The 17,758-nt window shown below is 36.2% G+C and overlaps 2 protein-coding genes across 3 annotated transcripts in view; one reads left to right on the top strand and one right to left on the bottom strand.

The window, feature by feature from the left end:
• Positions 1-17,758, bottom strand: part of LOC144968316 (DNA mismatch repair protein Msh6-like) — a 62,550-nt gene that overhangs the window by 41,626 nt on the left and 3,166 nt on the right. Inside the window, exon 2 of one of the 2 annotated variants that reach the window (XM_078906561.1) lies at positions 2,225-2,317. The gene's annotated coding sequence lies outside the window, so the exon portion shown is untranslated. Of the gene's footprint in view, positions 1-119; positions 181-2,224; positions 2,318-17,758 lie in introns of those variants that run through there. The other variant, XM_078906564.1, reaches the window with a different exon arrangement.
• LOC144968317 (uncharacterized) lies at positions 3,622-16,256 on the top strand. Its single transcript, XM_078906567.1, has 4 exons — positions 3,622-3,781; positions 8,966-9,499; positions 11,159-11,819; positions 14,969-16,256. Exons 2-4 carry the CDS (start codon positions 8,983-8,985, stop codon positions 15,135-15,137), a joined length of 1,347 nt encoding a protein of 448 aa, XP_078762693.1. The 5' UTR covers positions 3,622-3,781; positions 8,966-8,982; the 3' UTR covers positions 15,138-16,256.

Consider the following 17,758-nt stretch of genomic DNA (forward strand, 5'->3'; position numbering starts at 1 on the left):
CCAGTTAAAGAAATTCCCTTTAAATCCGGATGCTTTTAGTTTAATGAATAATCTCCCATGTGATACAGAATCAAAAGCCGTGCGGAAACCAAGATAAACAACACCAATGCATTGATTACGTTCAATAAACTTGGCAAAATCCTCCATCAACTATAAAAGTTGAGTAATGCATGATCTCTTTGATCTAAAACCATGCTGGTTATCGCTTAGCATCGTATGATTTTCAAGAAAGTACATTATTCGGTCTTTCAAGATAGACTCCATACCCCATAATAATAATAATAATAATAATAATAATAATAATAATAATAATAATAATATAATAATAATAATAATAATAATAATAATAATAATAATAATAATAATAATAATAATAATAATAATAATAATAATATAATAATAATATAATTTTTATTAATATTTTATTATTATTATATTTTATTTATTATATTATATTTTATTATCACCATCATCTTAGTCATCAGCATCGTCAGCATCATCATACTATTTTTATTTTAATTATACCACGAAGCTTATCATTAACTTTTTTTAAACGACGGAAACGGATCTTAATACAGAGATAATATTATGTGTGACTAAACAGAGTATAAAAATAAAGTGTTTTGTTGTATTCACTTTTTGTTATATTTGTTTATTTGTTTGTTCGATTTTGCTTTGCCTGTCTATCATTAATATTAATATGTAGTCATGTTACAACAATTTTAAATTAGTCTACAATTTGTAGGAAAGAAGTTTGGGGGGAATCCATTTCACGTAAGGAATACAAAAAAAAAAAAAATAAAAAATAAAGAAAAAAAAAAAAGAAGAGAAGAAATAAAGAAAGAAAAGAATAGAAGAAAACCAAGAAAAAATCAACTGGAATAAGCAAAATTATAGTCATTTTAATTAGAATTTAACTGCCTTACTCTGACAAATAGACCTTTCTCCTTTTGACCAGAAAACTTAATTTATTGATCGATAACAATAAATCCCATTTTGTCAAAACAGTCTTGAATCTGAGACTTATTAACATCTCTTTCTACCCAGTTTGTTTGGGGGGGTCTGTGTTGTCGTTTGTTGTTTTTGTTTTTGTTTGTTGTTTGTCTGCTTTTTGTTGGTTTTTGTTGGTTTTTGTTGGTTTTATTTTGTTATTTTGGGGGGAGGCATTTTTAAAAAAAGTCTTTTTAAGTTGGGAACAATATCTCGGAGGTGAGATTTAGACTATTTGGTCTTTCTTTGGGGATCTGGATCACTCAGTTGATAGATCCCGATCGTGTGTCTTTGGGTAATGGCCCTTTTTAATACATTACCCCATTCCAGGTGTGATGGAGGTTATAGGTATTAATGGATAATGTTAGGGTGTTAGTTGGCGCAAAAAAGGCGCCGAAGAGGCGACTGGTGCCTTTTGAAATGGAAATATGGATCCATATGGCCTGCGGATGGGAAAGAATGAAACATTGTGAAGCACATTGATCATGGTAAATCCGTGGAAATGTTCTATATAAATGTTTCTTTTTATTATTTAGGAAACCCGCCTAACAACCAAACTGTGGTGAAAATAACGTTTTGTAAACCGCATACTCGTGCTGTTTGTGTGTTGATTGTTATAAGATTGAGTGACTCCTTACCGTTTTGGAAAAAAATATCTTGGTATTTTTAACTAGCTCAATTCTTTAAAATTAAAACAACCCGTCATTCGTATCATAAGTATTATCCACCTTACTTTAACCAGTTAACTGCCGTACTCTGGAAAGTCACTTATTAAAAATGAAGAAGAAGAGGAAGAAAGGAGGAGAAGGAGGAGGAGGAGGAGGAGGAGGAGGAAAGAAGAAGAAGAAGAAGAAGAAGAAGAAGAAGAAGAAGAAGAAGAAGAAGAAGAAGAAGAAGAAGAAGAAGAAGAAGAAGAGAGGAGAGAGGGAAGGAGGAGAAGAGATAGATTGATGATGAGGATGATGATGATGATGATGATGATGATGATGATGATGATGATATTGATGATGATGAGGTTGAGGAGGAGGAAGAGGAGGAGGAGGAGGAGGAGGAGGAGGAGGAGGAGGAGGGGGAAGAGAAGGAAGTTTTGAAGATTCTAAGAAAATTTAAGATATTTAAACCGGATCAAATTCATACATGATATAATATTAAGCATTAGATTGAACATCAGGTCCAATTACATTCAATTATAGCTTATCTAAGACACGATTCCTTGACATAACCTCATACTTGCCTTAGTTTCTTTTGTTTGTTTGGGTTTCTCTTTTTTTCCTGCTTTTGTTGTAACAACGAGTCCTAACACGTGTCGTCATAACCAGACATGCTTCTGGAGAAAAAAATGTTGAATCCGAAGGGATAAAAAAATATTTTACGCAGTTGAAAAGACAAGAAAAAATACACAAATTAGGTATACTATTTTCGGCAGAGACGACGGGGTTGCATGCCAACCAAACTGTCGGAATCTGAATCTGAATATTTCTTTAATGTCCACCATCACTGATGAAGACATGAACAATAATATTAAGTTGAAAATTCAGCAGTGATCTAGAAGATCTGCTCTGTAAATAAATCTAAAGTGGGTGCAGATGTAACTCCCTGTGGTAAATTGTTCCAATCTGTGATGGTTTTGGGGTAAAATGAGAATTTTCTGAGGTCTTTAGTGGATATTAGGGGAATGACACTGTCAATCTCGGAAATCCTAGATGTTCGTGTCGGTGTTTGTAGGTCAGGATTATTTGAAAAAGCCATCAGGTTGTTCTTTATCTTATACACATCATGGTCAGGCGCGCTGCTTTACTCCTAGTTTGGAGCAAAACTCATTCCAGCAGACCATATGCAACCACACTTCCATTGAATACATTGCAAGTAATCTGTTAAACGTCATTTTGTACTATATTGTTACAATATCCGTCACTGATTCTAGGTACTTCATGCTCACCAACTTTGCATGGGGTGATGTGCCGGGTCAGAGTTCTGCGATTGTTGTCACACATCCAGTTACTTAACACGCCCAATATTTCGCCCGGTATTGTTTTTCTTTTTTTTAAATTTTACAAGAGAATATACTATATCGCTGAGCCACAACGCCAAATCACCTATAATCCTTCTTCCAAAAATCCACATGAATTACAAACCCTTGAAATGACCTCTTCTTCTTCTTCTTCTTCTTCTTCTTCTTCTTTTCTTCTCTTCTTCTTCTTATACTACTATACTACTACTACTACTACTACTACTACTACTACTACTACTACTATTTACTACTACTAATACTACTACTACTACTACTACTACTACTACTACTACTACTACTACTACTACTACTACTACTGCATATACTACTACTACTACTACTACATACTACTACTACTACTGCTACTACTACTACTACTACTACTACTACTACTACTACTACTACTACTACTACTACTACTACTACTACTACCTGGAGATTTGTACCACGCTCTTGACATTTCATGGTCTTTTTCGGTTTCGACTTGAGGAATAAAAAAAACTTTTCCTATTGCCCACTATGTGATGTTGCACTAAGGCTGTTTCGGTTTTACCTTTACATAATTGGAATGACGTCAGGCAGAATTTCCTGTTATAGCTATAATATTTTCTTTTTTTTTGTTTTTACCGGAGTGGTCTTATCTTGACTCGTGGGTCGTTTGACGTTTCCCGTGTCATGTCCTTATCAGACCAGATTATATAATATATTTTCATCCAAGGCATCAAGATCAGCACAGCAAGTCTCCAAGAACATCAATACTACTTTCGGATTAAATCGAAGGTCAGTGAGTCTGTTTCTTGTACACACAATGCTAAACCATATATTAATATCTTTAAAAATTATTTTAACTAATTATAATGCCTACAAACTACACATTTATGATCAATTATATCTATTATTCAGTATTTGGTTAATTAGAACCTGTCAAATAAAAATCGAATTTAAAGTCTAGATTATACAGAGTCGCTAAGATATTTTTTTTTAGTATTGAAGGAAGTGAATGTCACTTCTTAGCCTGAAAAATAATTGTGGCAAAAAAAAAAAGTCCAATGTTTGAGTTTTTGCCAAGATGAGGGTCACTTAAATCGATTGATATTTGAAGGACGAGTTTTCTGGCCAAATTTTCAAATAAGTATTTTTCCAGAGTACCCTGCCATTACCTCATGATGGATGTAATTACAAATATTGTAGTAATCAAAACAAAACCTTGAAAATCAGGGGTTTGTCTCATAGATCACTCTGTAGTGTGAAGCAGCCAATAGTAATGGCGTGCTACCCTTTTGATAGAACGCTAGAATATCTAATCTAAGGACACAGCTACCACTGCTGGTTGGGCAAAGAGGGCGGGGAGTAAGACAATAATACTCGTTTCACCCGGGATTGATCTCGGTCACTTTGTGTGTGAAGCGAGTGCTCTACCAACTGACCCCGGAGTGCTGTTAATGTGTATTTTATGTATTAGATAATATCAGAGTGGAACCGTTTTACGGTTGAAGCTTACACTTAAAACTGCAAAACAATTTCAGTTGTCTTAAATTACTAGTTCACATATTGCGGCTTGGGAAACGGAAACTTTGTATCTAGGTGATAAGCCCCTCTATTCGTATCTATATCTACTACAGGACTCGTTTGGATTCTAGCACGCTTTTTGGCTCATCCCGGGAATGTGCGGCTATGTGGTCTTGTGGTATGACACTCGCTTTCGGATCGGAAGGTCCAGGGTTCGAGCCTCGCGCTCGACGCATAGTTGAGTCCCTGGAGAAGGCTCTACTCACATTCTCTCACCGTATTCAGGTGTAAAATAAGTACCTGGCCGTTAACAGCGTTGTCTGTGTCCGAAAAATTGTAATATCGCCTAACAGGCGTCATGTCCCTCCTACATGTTAAATGTTGCTGTTGACCAGGGACCCCTTGAAAAGCGCTTTGAGCACATTTAGTGGATATTGCGCTATTTAAAACTCAATTTTTAAAAACATTTTTTTATTAGAATACAGCAAGAACTGTTTTGCCGTTTATAAGGTTTGACTGAGCAAAACCTGTTCCCTTTGGCGAAGACATTCTACATGTGGCTACATGTGACACTCAGCTTGCGACTGGGGGTCGAAGGTTCGAATCTCGTTATGGGTACGGGAGCGTAAAGTTTAACTTTTGGGAAAGAATCTTTAATCGCATTTTTTCACCACACTCAGGTGTAAAATGTGTATCTGGCCGTAACGCCATTGACTCAGTCAAAAACATAATCATGATTGTTGCATGTCTCGACCTATATGATTAGTACTGTTGTCTTGCGACAAGATCAGAAGCGCATTGAGCACACTTGGTGGACATTGTTTTAGAAAGTTAAGCTCTCTCTTTTCTTCTTGCTCAAAACGCTGGCTCTCAAGTCTGTTTCTCTAGGTCGTTGTAATTACTGTTTAGTTTAAAGTTTGTGACCAATAGGGGAAAAAAGCGTGACATCAAACCCTCTACTCTTTTTGGTTCCTAAATCCTTGGGAGTGTATATGTAACCAGTCCTTCGGAAGTTGCATAAAGGTGGCATAACTATTTCAGTAGCAGGATGCATAGGCATATTGTTAGGCTCCTTCCGCACTAGGACAAAACTGTCCCAGGACAAATTTGTCCTGTCCCACTGGAGAAAACTTCTATTCAAAAGGGGTTCCGCACTAGGACAGGACTCTCCCGGGACACACCTGCGCGAATCCATGATTTTAAAAAAAATTTTTACAAGATTCAAAAGTTTATTTGTAGGCAATTGCCAATATAACTCATACAAGAATATAATACTTTCATCAACAAATCAAGCAAATAAAATCAATAATAAAGCAAGGAAAACAATGATAGTAATAATGATAATAATAATAATAATAATAACAATAATAATAATAATAATAATAATAATAATAATAATAATAATAATAATAATATAATAATAATAATAATAATAATAATAATAATAATAATAATAATAACAATAATAATAATAATAATAATAATAATAATAATAATAATAATAATAATAATAATAATAATAATAATAATAATATATAATAATAACAATAATAATAATAATCATCATAATCATAATTATTATAATGGTGATAATAATAATGTAAAATCTTCTAATTAATAGATTAGTTATTTAATAGTTTGAATTATAAATTAATGATTTAATACATTAAAAAATAAGTCCTTGGTACAACTCTAATAATTCACATTTTATGAATCAAAACACTATACAATGGGATTTGTTTACATAAGATTTATATAATCATGAAATATTCTTATAGCAAAAGTAATATTATTGCTGCTGCTACTACTACTACAACAACAACTAGTACTACTACTACTACTACTACTACTACTACTACTACTACTACTACTACTACTATACTACTACTACTACTACTACTACTACTACTACTACTACTACTACTACTACTACTACTACTACTACTACCACTACCACTACCACCACTACTACTACTACTACTACTACTACTACTACTACTACTACTACTACTACTACTACTACTACTACTACTTCTACTACTACTACTACTACTACTACTACTACTACTACTACTACTACTAGTAATGGATGAAGTAGAGGTTGCATATTTCTGTGCTTTACTACGTGGAAAAAAAAAGACAAATTGAAAGAGAAAACAATATTGGGTGCATCCTTTAATGACCCAAAGATTGCTCAAGGGTCAATTCAGTAGACTCTATGGTGATCTCCGATCTTATCTTAAAATGACTTTCTTGGAATCACCTCATTTTACCCAGGTGCAAATGAGTACCAGTTCGCTGATGAAAGTAATCTTTGACGGACTAGCATCATTCAAGAGGATAATAGAAAGTCAGCATGGCTCGGTGGTACGGTCTTTGCTTCGTACCCGAAATGCATCAGTTCGATCACCCGCTGATGCGCTGTGTTGCCTTGAGTAAGTCACCTCGCCTAGCTCAATTTGCGGCGCTGCACTGCGGCTAACGCCTGGGTTATACCTCGCCCTAGTTCAATTTGCGGCTGAAGCCATGGTTTATTCCAGTCTTCCCTTGGAATAGACCCTCAAGAAAAATTTCCCTATGGGATGAAAAAGGGAATTTTATTGTTTAATATTTTAAACTGTTATCTGTCTGCTCAACGCTACAACAACATGGATAAGTTCCGGATTTATAAGCTTAGGAGGCAAGATGGCCCATGGTTAGCGCGTTGTACTCTGGACTCAGAGGTTCTGTGTTCGATTCCGACCGAAGCCAATTTGTACTTTCTAGAGCAAGAAAATTTACTCCAATCACTCACTCCATTCAGTTGTAAAAGGGTACCTGTCAAGCTCGGATAGTAATCTGCGATAGACTAGCGTCCTGTTCAAAGGTTTTCAAACAAATACGTTAATTGTCCGCTTCACGCTATTGAAACCGGAATAACTCCTGCACCATTGGCTACAAGGCTCTAAAGGAGTTAATTTGTCTTACAATGAGTCCAAGTGGCTCAGAAGGACTTACTTAAAAATATTTTCATTGAAATTCCCGAAATAAATAACGATAAAGATAATTGATCCCACAAGGTACCGAATAGATGTGCGACCGGTTTTAGACACGTTACTGCTGTGTCACAAAGTGTGACACTTCTTAAATTATATTGATAAACATACGTTTTTAAATGGCCTAAAATGTTTATGTTGCTATGTCTTCTGTACGTGGTTTCATCACATAGAATTATTTTTTGAATTGTTCTTGCTTTTTTATATTCAGAATTGAAATAAATAAATAAATCATAACTGTGAAATTGAATGTAAGCTTCAGTTTAATATACGAAAACAGATAAAATGTACGTGTCGGGTTTCCCCTTCATCAACAACACATGATGAATTAAAAACTACAGACGAATGAGATAATGTGGTAGTGGCGTTGTTAAGATGCATAAACAAAAACATTGATGGGCAGAAAATTGTATGCTACTTTGTGAGGAAGCGCTAATTAAAAGAGCAATAGAAATTTATAAAAGGTGCGTACTTAATTATGTCAAAAGAGGGGAGGGGGGGGGGGGGGGGGGGGGGAACTGTGTAATGCAGTATAGAAGACAGTGAACTAAAATAAAGTGTGGACTATTGTTGGAAAATAAATAGACCTCTACAATGGAATTGGAAATAAATACAAAATGTAAGGGATGTAGTTATTAATATATTAGTGGCATTAGCAACAGCAGAAGAAACAGTAGAAATAGTAGTGGTAGCAGTAGTAGTATTAGTAGTAGTAGTAGTAGTATTAGTAGTAGTAGTAGTAGTAGTAGTAGTAGTAGTAGTAGTAGTAGTAGTAGTAGTAGGGATGCAGAAAATAAAGACAGGCATTTCAATTTTGACACGGCGCCGCCAAGTCTGGGACTTTTTTGTCCTAGTGCGGAAGTCTGCTATATTTTTCTACTATCACAAACGATATGAACACGGGACTGGGACAGTCCTGTCCCGTTGATTTTGTAGCATTTCACAACGGCTTGGGACACAACGGGACTGTTTTGTCCCGTCCCAATAGGTGCGGAAGATTTCTCTAAATTCTATATGTTACAGATTTGGGACAGGACTGTCCCAGGACAGTCCTGTCCTAGTGCGGAAGAGGGTGTTAGGATAACGGTACGTAAACATCGGGGATGAAGCGAGTGTTCTACCGACTGAGCTATCGTGACCCCCATAATGCTTTTTTTTTTCAGTTCCGTATAATGTACAAACCAGCTGAGCCCTTTGAAATCTATTTTTGTTTTTGGATCAACATTTCGGTTTCCTGCAAAGACTGACTAAGCACCTTGAAACATTTTGTCTAGAAATGTATAACTTTATAAATCGATCAATTAAATTGACGTCCAATGTATCAAATAGTCTTAACCTTAATTCTTTCTAATCTATTGGCACATATAATAATTAACTACTTTAAAATAAATTCAAAATTCATTTTTTTTTTAAATTACAGAACATCGAAATACCAGAATGCTGACTTGGATATACCTCGTGTCCGTGTTAGCAATCAGCCATTCCTGGATTTTGAAAGCCAGTGAGAAACGCGTAGCCAAAAAGTTGACCAACAACGTGACATTTGAATGCCGATATGACGGGAACGACAACGAAGAGGCCAAACTGGCGCATGTATCTAGAATTAGGATTTTGAAGCTACGGCCTGGAAATAAATGGGAAACCGTCGCTAAGATGTCTGACGCCAACCCTAAAGTTATCACAAGCTTTTCGTATGAACCAGAGGCACATGGCCATGCAGGGAATCGGACCAACTCTTTCTTGTCCCTCCGGTTTGAGATCGCCACCAATGACGTGATAGGCAATTTCCTTTGTGAAATTGATGGCTATGACGTTTATGACGAACTGACGGCTGTAAAAACAGACCCTGTAATCGTGTCGGAGAGAGGCGTGTCTTACGATGATCTACTAAAAATCATACTGCATTTGAAGTCCGATGAGGAAAGCGCTCATACATCCAACGATCTCCGAATAGGTAGGTTTGACTCCTATACTGACGGGGTTCCATTAGGCTAATGTATATTTCCTAATTTCATACCTCACAAGTTCACAAAGAGAGCTGTAACAGCAAGGGTGAAAAAAATTTAAGTCTGAACGTAAAACGAGATAAATCATGGACAAAATTATGAATCGGAGGAAGTTTAGTCTTGCAGGAATTGGGTAAAACTAGTTATCTAATAAAGCTTCTCTCCTGAAGTATTTGATAAATATTTTCTTTACTTTAAGGAAAATGATTTGCAATTACATGCTGTCAAACTCCAGGCTTTCAACATTAACAAATATGTGTTGCTCTGCTTGAAGCTGGAAGGTTAAAAAAAGAACAAGGGAAACGTCGAAAACAATCAAAGATTAGCTTTTCATCTATTTTTTTCATTGTTTTTTTTAATAGTTTTTAAAGAGTTACGTTAACAATCAGGACGATCTATATAATAAATTATGAGCTCGAATCTTTGACCATTCTGCAACAAAGGATTCTTTTAACCTTGCATTTGGAATTCTGATTGATTTCCTAACAGCACTCAACCTTGGAAGCGCGCACTATTGAATGCGTTCAGAACAGACACACATTGAATGATTTTAATGCGTAAAGTTTTTCTTTATCTGTAGGAAGACCTCGGCATTTTCACCAAGACCACAGTTATTGTAAAGAAACCCGAACTTTTTTGAAGGCCAAATTGCAAATTCATATCATTGCCGGTTCTATTAATTAGTTGGATACTAAGGAATATGGAATACACACACAAAAAATCTCCCCAGGAAGGAGATTAAAGTAACTAAATGATTATAGATCTAAGAAAATACAATATTACCCGCTAAATTGTCAAGGTCTGTTAACACGGTCATTGACCGAGCTTATTAGTTGTGTAATATTTTCATTCTTTATGCCAAACAATTAGATGTGAGCATTTGATGACACGCTCCTTGCCTTCTTGTTTTGTGCTGTCTTTCGGACACCCAACTCCTATGAGATGTTTTGGATATTCTTCACCAACCACAAGAGACCCAATTTCATTTACGGCTTATAATATTCAGGGTTTAAAATTATTTGCTCTCTTCATGTCGACAGTATTTGTTTTTTTTTTCTTTTCTTGTTGTCAAGCCTCTGACTAGACGAAGGTCATACCTAAGGTACATTACACATAAGTCATAATAGTGGGTTAGAATTATTGTATAAAAATCTCCCAAGCGATTGCAAGTGAGAGTAGAAAATATGGAAACATCTGACATTTGATCTCCATCTCAAGGAATATAATCCCATTAAGTTTGGACGGTAAACTGAGCAATAGTGTATTTTCAAATCCTTGGTGATAACAAATTTACAATTAATTCATTTAAGTTCTCCATAATTAACCTAATAGACATCATCACTTAATACAATGATTTTTATAACCATCTATAACTGAGAGCAATAATTTTGGCAGCCATGAGTCACACAATTAAAGTCATTTCCTAACTACCCAAACATACATATCAAAACGACAAAGTCAAATTAAATTTTTTTTTCATTCACGATTAGTTGAATAATGAATAAATATAGGTTACTATGTCCAATGTTTAATTCTAATCTAATCTCACTTGTGGTATCACAGTCTCAGTAAGGGTATTCAATGAACTTTGTTTCTTATATTCCTAGGTTTGCTAGAAAAGACAGTCCGACTTCTTGAGAGACAAGGCCATTCAAGAAGCAAAGCTATTGCCAAACTCACCAACACTCTAAATGTGATGAATACAAATTTTATGAAAGTCAGTGACGACTTGATGAAAAAGCAAATAAAAATCTTGAATGATTTGAACATCCTCAAAGATGTGTCGAAAATCCAAAGACAAGCATGGCCAGAGGGCACCTACACACTATTCAACACAACATACGGGTGTCCAGATTCTTTTTCATTTGATTGGACGACAAGTTCATTACGTATCACGACACAACAAGGAAACACGAACACCGATAAAACGTCGACCCCTATTCACGTATTGGGACCTGTCGTGGAATCAAGTGGAAGCAATCATTATGTGAATATGAGATTTTGTACCAAAAAGATGGACGTCGCGGGCCCTGCCTGGCCGAAGGGAAGCTACTGCATCAACCAATACGCCACGGTTTGTCCTAAGAATCTCGTTTCAGGCATTATTCAGTTCGACAGGGAGAATATTGGGGGTACTGACGCTGCCACTGACTTGGCTAGCTCAGTCAGAAACGGTGACATCACACAAATAAAATACTGTTGTCGTAATGATGGTGATGCTGAAACCCCAATCCTTCTTCCAGCAAAAAATCCATTCTATCTTTACAGGTGAGGAACTTTTCGAAAATATCCATAGAAATAATAATATAATCAACTAGCAATCCTGTTACATTTTTGGCGTTGCACTAATAGCTGATATGTATGTTATCTCCGCAATACACCCACTGAATCTGTAAAAACACCCCAAGGAAACAAAAACATAATTAATTTTTGCTGATTAGTAAACTTGAGCCTTTATATAGAGGAATATTCACTCAAAGTGCTCAACGCGCTTTACATAGGTTCCCTGACCAACAGCAACACGTAACATGTAGAACATGTAGTACGACCCCTGTTAGGCAATATTGCAATTTTTCCAACAGAGACAACGATGAGGGAATCTTATAATATAAGTAAAGAGCCTTTTCCAAGGACTCATCTATGCGCGGAACGAGGCTGGAACCAGGGATCTCCCGATCCGAAAGCGAGTGTCATGCCACCAAAATCCAAATAACCGTGCGAGAAATGCATAAAAAATGTAAAACAAATAGAGGAATCTATAGTTTCTTGTATACAATATTCGGTGTTTCGAAAACGTTAAGAATGGAGAGGTTCGGCTCGTTCCCCATCCTTGAACACCCGACAGAAGCTGTTCGCCAAATCGGAACACCCGACAGAAGCTGACCGAGGCTGATGTAAGGAGTCGTCAATAGAGAAATCCTTTTTCAGTAAACAATGGCAGTAATGGCACAGCAAAGCGAACTGCACGGGTATTACTGTCGAGGGTATGCGTTTATGTAAAAAAAACAACAAAAAACCTCACCTGTTTCTTCCGCATTTGAAAACAACAACGAGCTATGTTTGTCCGAATGAGTTTGGGGAGTGTCACTAATCACATGATTCGATTGATCAAACATCTTCTGGTTAGCATTCTCTCTCTCTCTCTCTCTCTCTCTCTCTCTCTCTCTCTCTCTCTCTCTCTCTCTCTCTCTCTCTCTCTGCCTGTGTGCCCGTGTGTTATTGTGTGCGCGCGCGCGTGTGTGTGTGAGAGAGAGAGCGAAAGAGAGAGAGAGAGAGAGAGAGAGAGAGAGAGAGAGAGAGAGAGGAGGGGCAAGGATAGGAATGCTGATAAACATGAATATAATGAAAGAGAACAGGCCCATATTGATATTATGCGTTTATGTAAAATAATCACAACATTTGCAGGCCAGATAAAACTTACCAACACACAATACTGTGTGACGTGTATAGATAAATGAAGATGACGTCACTAAAGCCTTTGTTATTGTATTTTGCCATCCGTGTTTGTGAGTGATTCCACTAATATTACACTAAATCTGTTTCCAATTGTGTGTTGTCGTATATCCGATGGCATGTATACTCTAGCACGAAAGCATTATAAAAGATCTCATGGTCAAATAAGGCGAGACTCACAGTAATAGTTCGATTGAGATGTTTGTTATGTTTGCTCCGCGTTTATTAAACTTAACCAGATATAAAGATTGGCACATGTTGTGAGCCTTCTGTCATTGAACTCTTACAATGCATACTATCTATTGGTAGGAGGAGGAGAGACTGGACAGAGTGAATAGAGTTCTTGGAATGTAAATATTTGTAATCAGTGTTAAATTTCAACGCATCATAAAATAATGCTGTGCTTTAAACTTTAAATTATGATGTAGATGTCTATGTGTGTATTCTGATTGAGTAACGTTTGTTATGAATCTGCGTATTGTACCGTACCCATCGTTATGTTATAGCCTGACACTGAAATCCAAAAGGACTGGCAGTTTGACGTCATTATTTGGTTTTTGCACCGCTTAGTGAGTTGTTAGTAGAGCTCATGGAAACAAGTTATTTCATTGGTTGAACTATTGAATACAACTCACGATTTGTTTTCCTTTGTGGCAAAAGACTGGCATTTTGACGTCATTTTTTGGTCAGTATCAGCGTAGCCATCGTTATTTTATAGCCTGACACTGAAATCCAAAAGGACTGGCAGTTTGACGTCATTAGTGGTTTTTTTGCACCGTCTAGTAAGTTGTCGTTAGTAGAGCTCATGGAAACAAGTCATTTCATTGGTTGAACTATTGAATATAACTCACGATTTGTTTTCTTTTGTGGCAAAAGACTGGCATTTTGACGTCATTTTTTGGTCAGTGTCAGGCCATAACTTTACGAAGGCCACGGTATCAGGCCATAACTTTACGAAGGCCACGATTGTACCCGCTTCCTCGCTTCCTGTTAAAAATGACGTCGTAAATCTTAGGGATCGAATAAAAATGATTTTTTAAAAAAATATATGGCCATTGAAAAATCGACATATATCGCAAAAGAAATCTCGACGTCTTGCATTAGAAGGATAAAAATGTAAATGAACTGTTTATTTTTCATGGCAGATAGTCTGATTTTCTTTGTAATCGACACACTCACACACAGACACACATACTTCTTTCTTTTATTGATTTAGATAAGAAGGCCAACTATGAGATAAAGCTGTTGCCTGATTTTTGTCGAGATATGAACTGTGAGCTGTCAGATTGTTTAATTGACGTATTTATTTGTGTATTCCATTACGCTGCCGTACCAAGGATACTGATGGTGCGATTTACATCAGAAAGTAAATTTAGGCATAGATAGTGATGATATCATGGTGATCAATTTAGTCATCATGGATATGAATTATGTCAAACGCATATACAAATGATATGTTGTTTGTTCGTTTGTTTGTTTGTTTGTTTGTTTGTTTGTGTGATTTTCTAGCTTTAATGACAATCATAAAAACCCTGCATATTAAAGTGGAACTGTCATTCCCGACTGATGAAATTCACAGTACGCAGTATTGATGGTACGTGTTAGGTAAACTACTCATCTGTTATTTCCGCCAGATCACTAATACCAGCAAACAAAACAATGTCCACCCTTTAACGTTTATAGTCTGTTATGACTTAAGAGAGAACTACCCACACAACTAGTGAGTGAAAACACTTAAAAAGAGTCGAGTGATGTCGACTTAATTCATTCAATATTGTGTCCACGTGTCAGATATCGACTACCTTTTTTGGCCCTATGAGCCGATTAGCCGGAGAACATTAAGGCGTACGTTGTCTTAAACATTTGATAAACTTACTCTACAATACTATGTTTATTTGAAATGGTAGAAAAATGATGTATTCAAATCTCCTAATGGTTGTTTCGTGATCTTTTTTTACCACCAGAGTTGGGGGCAAATGTCAGGAAGTAATCGGTATGGACGTTTCTGAAGAGTGGATCTACTTTGACACCAAGGAGAGCAAAGACGCTTTTATCGGCAACACAGTCCACCCAGACGCCACGTTGCAGAACATCAAGCTACTACTCTGTTACTACACACCTAAGAAATTTTAATAATATAATATTATGTCTTAGCCATAGCTTTCTTCAATATCTGATAGACGAAATCACAGGTCTTCTATATTTTTTTATTTATTTATAAACGAGCGAGATTTAACTGCTTTGCCTTGTCCAAAAATCCGGTGTGACTGTTAAACCATTGAGATTTACATGTATACGGTACTCAAAAATTTGAAGGCCAATCGATCCGGCTGCGAAGGCCACAGTCTCAACCACTAACTCTATATTTGCCTGCCACACGAATCAATTGCCTTTCCTGATTGTTAGCATTCATCAATTTATTTTTCACTCCCCATATTTCGAAAAAGCCATATACTTTCCAAACACGTGTTAAAGGATTTGTATTTGTGTTCAGGAAATGGAGGGCTGATTTATTTAGACTGATAAGCACGTATTGAAAAAAATGAGGAAGCTATGGTCGAAGCCATGTGTATAGCTGACCTTTGGACTTTGTAGATGTACATGTAGGGTGGGGTTGGGGTGATCTCTTTTCTACGAATAATAACAAATACATTGAACAAAATGATTGATCTTGAGACTGGCTTAATTAAATAGATAGAGCTACGGTTTTGCATTTATATTAAATAATATTATGTATATTATTTATGGTGATAGTGAATACGTTACTGCTGGACTTTGTGTATTGTAAAAAGTATTGGAGAGAAGGTAAACTTGTAACAGCTACAAAATAGAACAACATACTTAACATAGAACATATCGAGACCAAAACTCTTCCTCAGTAAGACAACAAAAACAGTTAAAATCATCCTTCACCTAAAAACCACATAGACGGAGATAAGTTCTCTGTTCGCCAAGTCGGGATAAACGATAGTTAAAAGTCTTTCGCTCCGCTCCATGTTAAGTATTTTGTTCTTTTTTTTTTAAAGCTGTTATATTCATTTTTTGTCCAATGCTTTTTACATTCCATAGCTTCTAGCAGCGTACCATTCACTTTTACTACTAAAAATATAACATTTAGAATGTACAACTTTGCTTCTAATTTAAATAAGCAAATCTTGATATTAATCAAAACACAGTTTTAAAAACATTATTTCTTGGGAATAAAATCAGACATTGTGAAGTCCATTGCAATAAAACACTATTGAATTTGAATCCTACTAGTTTTTATTTTATTTTTTACTTATTTGTGCGGCTATGTGGCCATGTGATATGCACTCGCCTTCGGATCTATAGATAACTGCTTCAAGTCCCTTCCGTGTGGCACAACGCTGAGTCTTTGGAAATATCTCTTTATTCACATTCCCAGGTGTAAAATGAGTACCTGGTTGGTAACAGCGGTTTCCCTGTCGAAAAAAAATATAATTCAATATCGTCTAATAGGCGCCATGTCTTCCTCGACATATTAAGTGGTATTGTTTGCTTAGGATCCCTTGCAAATCACTTTGAACACATGCGTGGATGTTGTGCTATCTACAAGCCCATATGTTTTAATCTGTAAAATCCAATCCATAACCAACTGTCTTAAAAGGTTCCATACATTTTCAAATATATCCATACAACAGCAAACAAGAACAGATTGCTACAAATACAGTTTCCCAGGAAGTGGATTTTGCTACATGTAAAAGAAAAAGCCGACAAAAGGAGACAAAACAAGTGTTCAACCTCATTTGACACATATCTAAATTAGGTCTCAACATAATTGATTTTAAAATGTTTTCGTCGGAATATCTTATGTCGAGTATGTAGACCTACTTATCAGAATGGGTGTGTCGGAATGTGTTTGTTTTTCTCATTGCACAGAGTTGTGGTGATGGGCACAGTGCCGCTTGCAACGCCTCTTCCGAATCCAGAGGGTCCGGGTACCTTTTTTTTCTTTTTCTTTTTCTTTTTTTATTTGTATTCTGAGACCCTTTCATTATATTGTTTTCGGTTAGTATTTTTATGATTCCACGCCTCAGACATCACTTCCAGGAAAATTCTTTGCGATTGACGAACACATTATTAATCAAAAGGACAGCAAGCAATCGCTACAGTCAGTCTAAAGCTACATAATCCGGGCTTTACTCCGACTCAACAATTTTTACAAAGCAGTCGGTCAATTCAAAATTTTATTTGCACTCAACACCATCAAATATCCGAATGTTCTATCAGAAACGTATGTGGAAAACCGTAGGTCCAGACACCCTAAAACGGAGAATGCAAGAAATACGTCAGTGTTAATATCAACAGTGATTAGCTAATTCAATGTCTGTTTCTGTCCTTTAACACTAATGCTTATGATTTATTTTACTTTAAATAATTTACATACAAATCGACCGTAGTTTGACGAAACACATTTTGTCAAATTTGTCCAGAAAACTTAAATCGTTATTATGAGACTTTCTGGTGACAATGAATCGTAAATAACACACATTAAATTTTAGAAATTATAGAGGACACGAAGTGTATTGGGCTTGGTGATTCAGTAAGTATTAGTCCTTCAGGGCCATTAGGCCCATGGAGCCGGGGTTTATACCGGTTTCTATAGCGTGAAACGGACAACAGCAATTGATTGCTACCCTTTGGATAGGACGCCAGTCTATCGCAAAGTACTTCCGCCAGGTCTAAGAGACCCAGCTATCTATTCACTGCTGGGTAGACAAAGGGGGGGGGGG

The sequence above is a fragment of the Berghia stephanieae genome, chromosome 3, assembly GCF_034508935.2.
Source record: "Berghia stephanieae isolate SIO BIC M18660-M18661 chromosome 3, UCSD_Bste_1.3, whole genome shotgun sequence".
Taxonomy (NCBI): domain Eukaryota; kingdom Metazoa; phylum Mollusca; class Gastropoda; order Nudibranchia; family Aeolidiidae; genus Berghia; species Berghia stephanieae.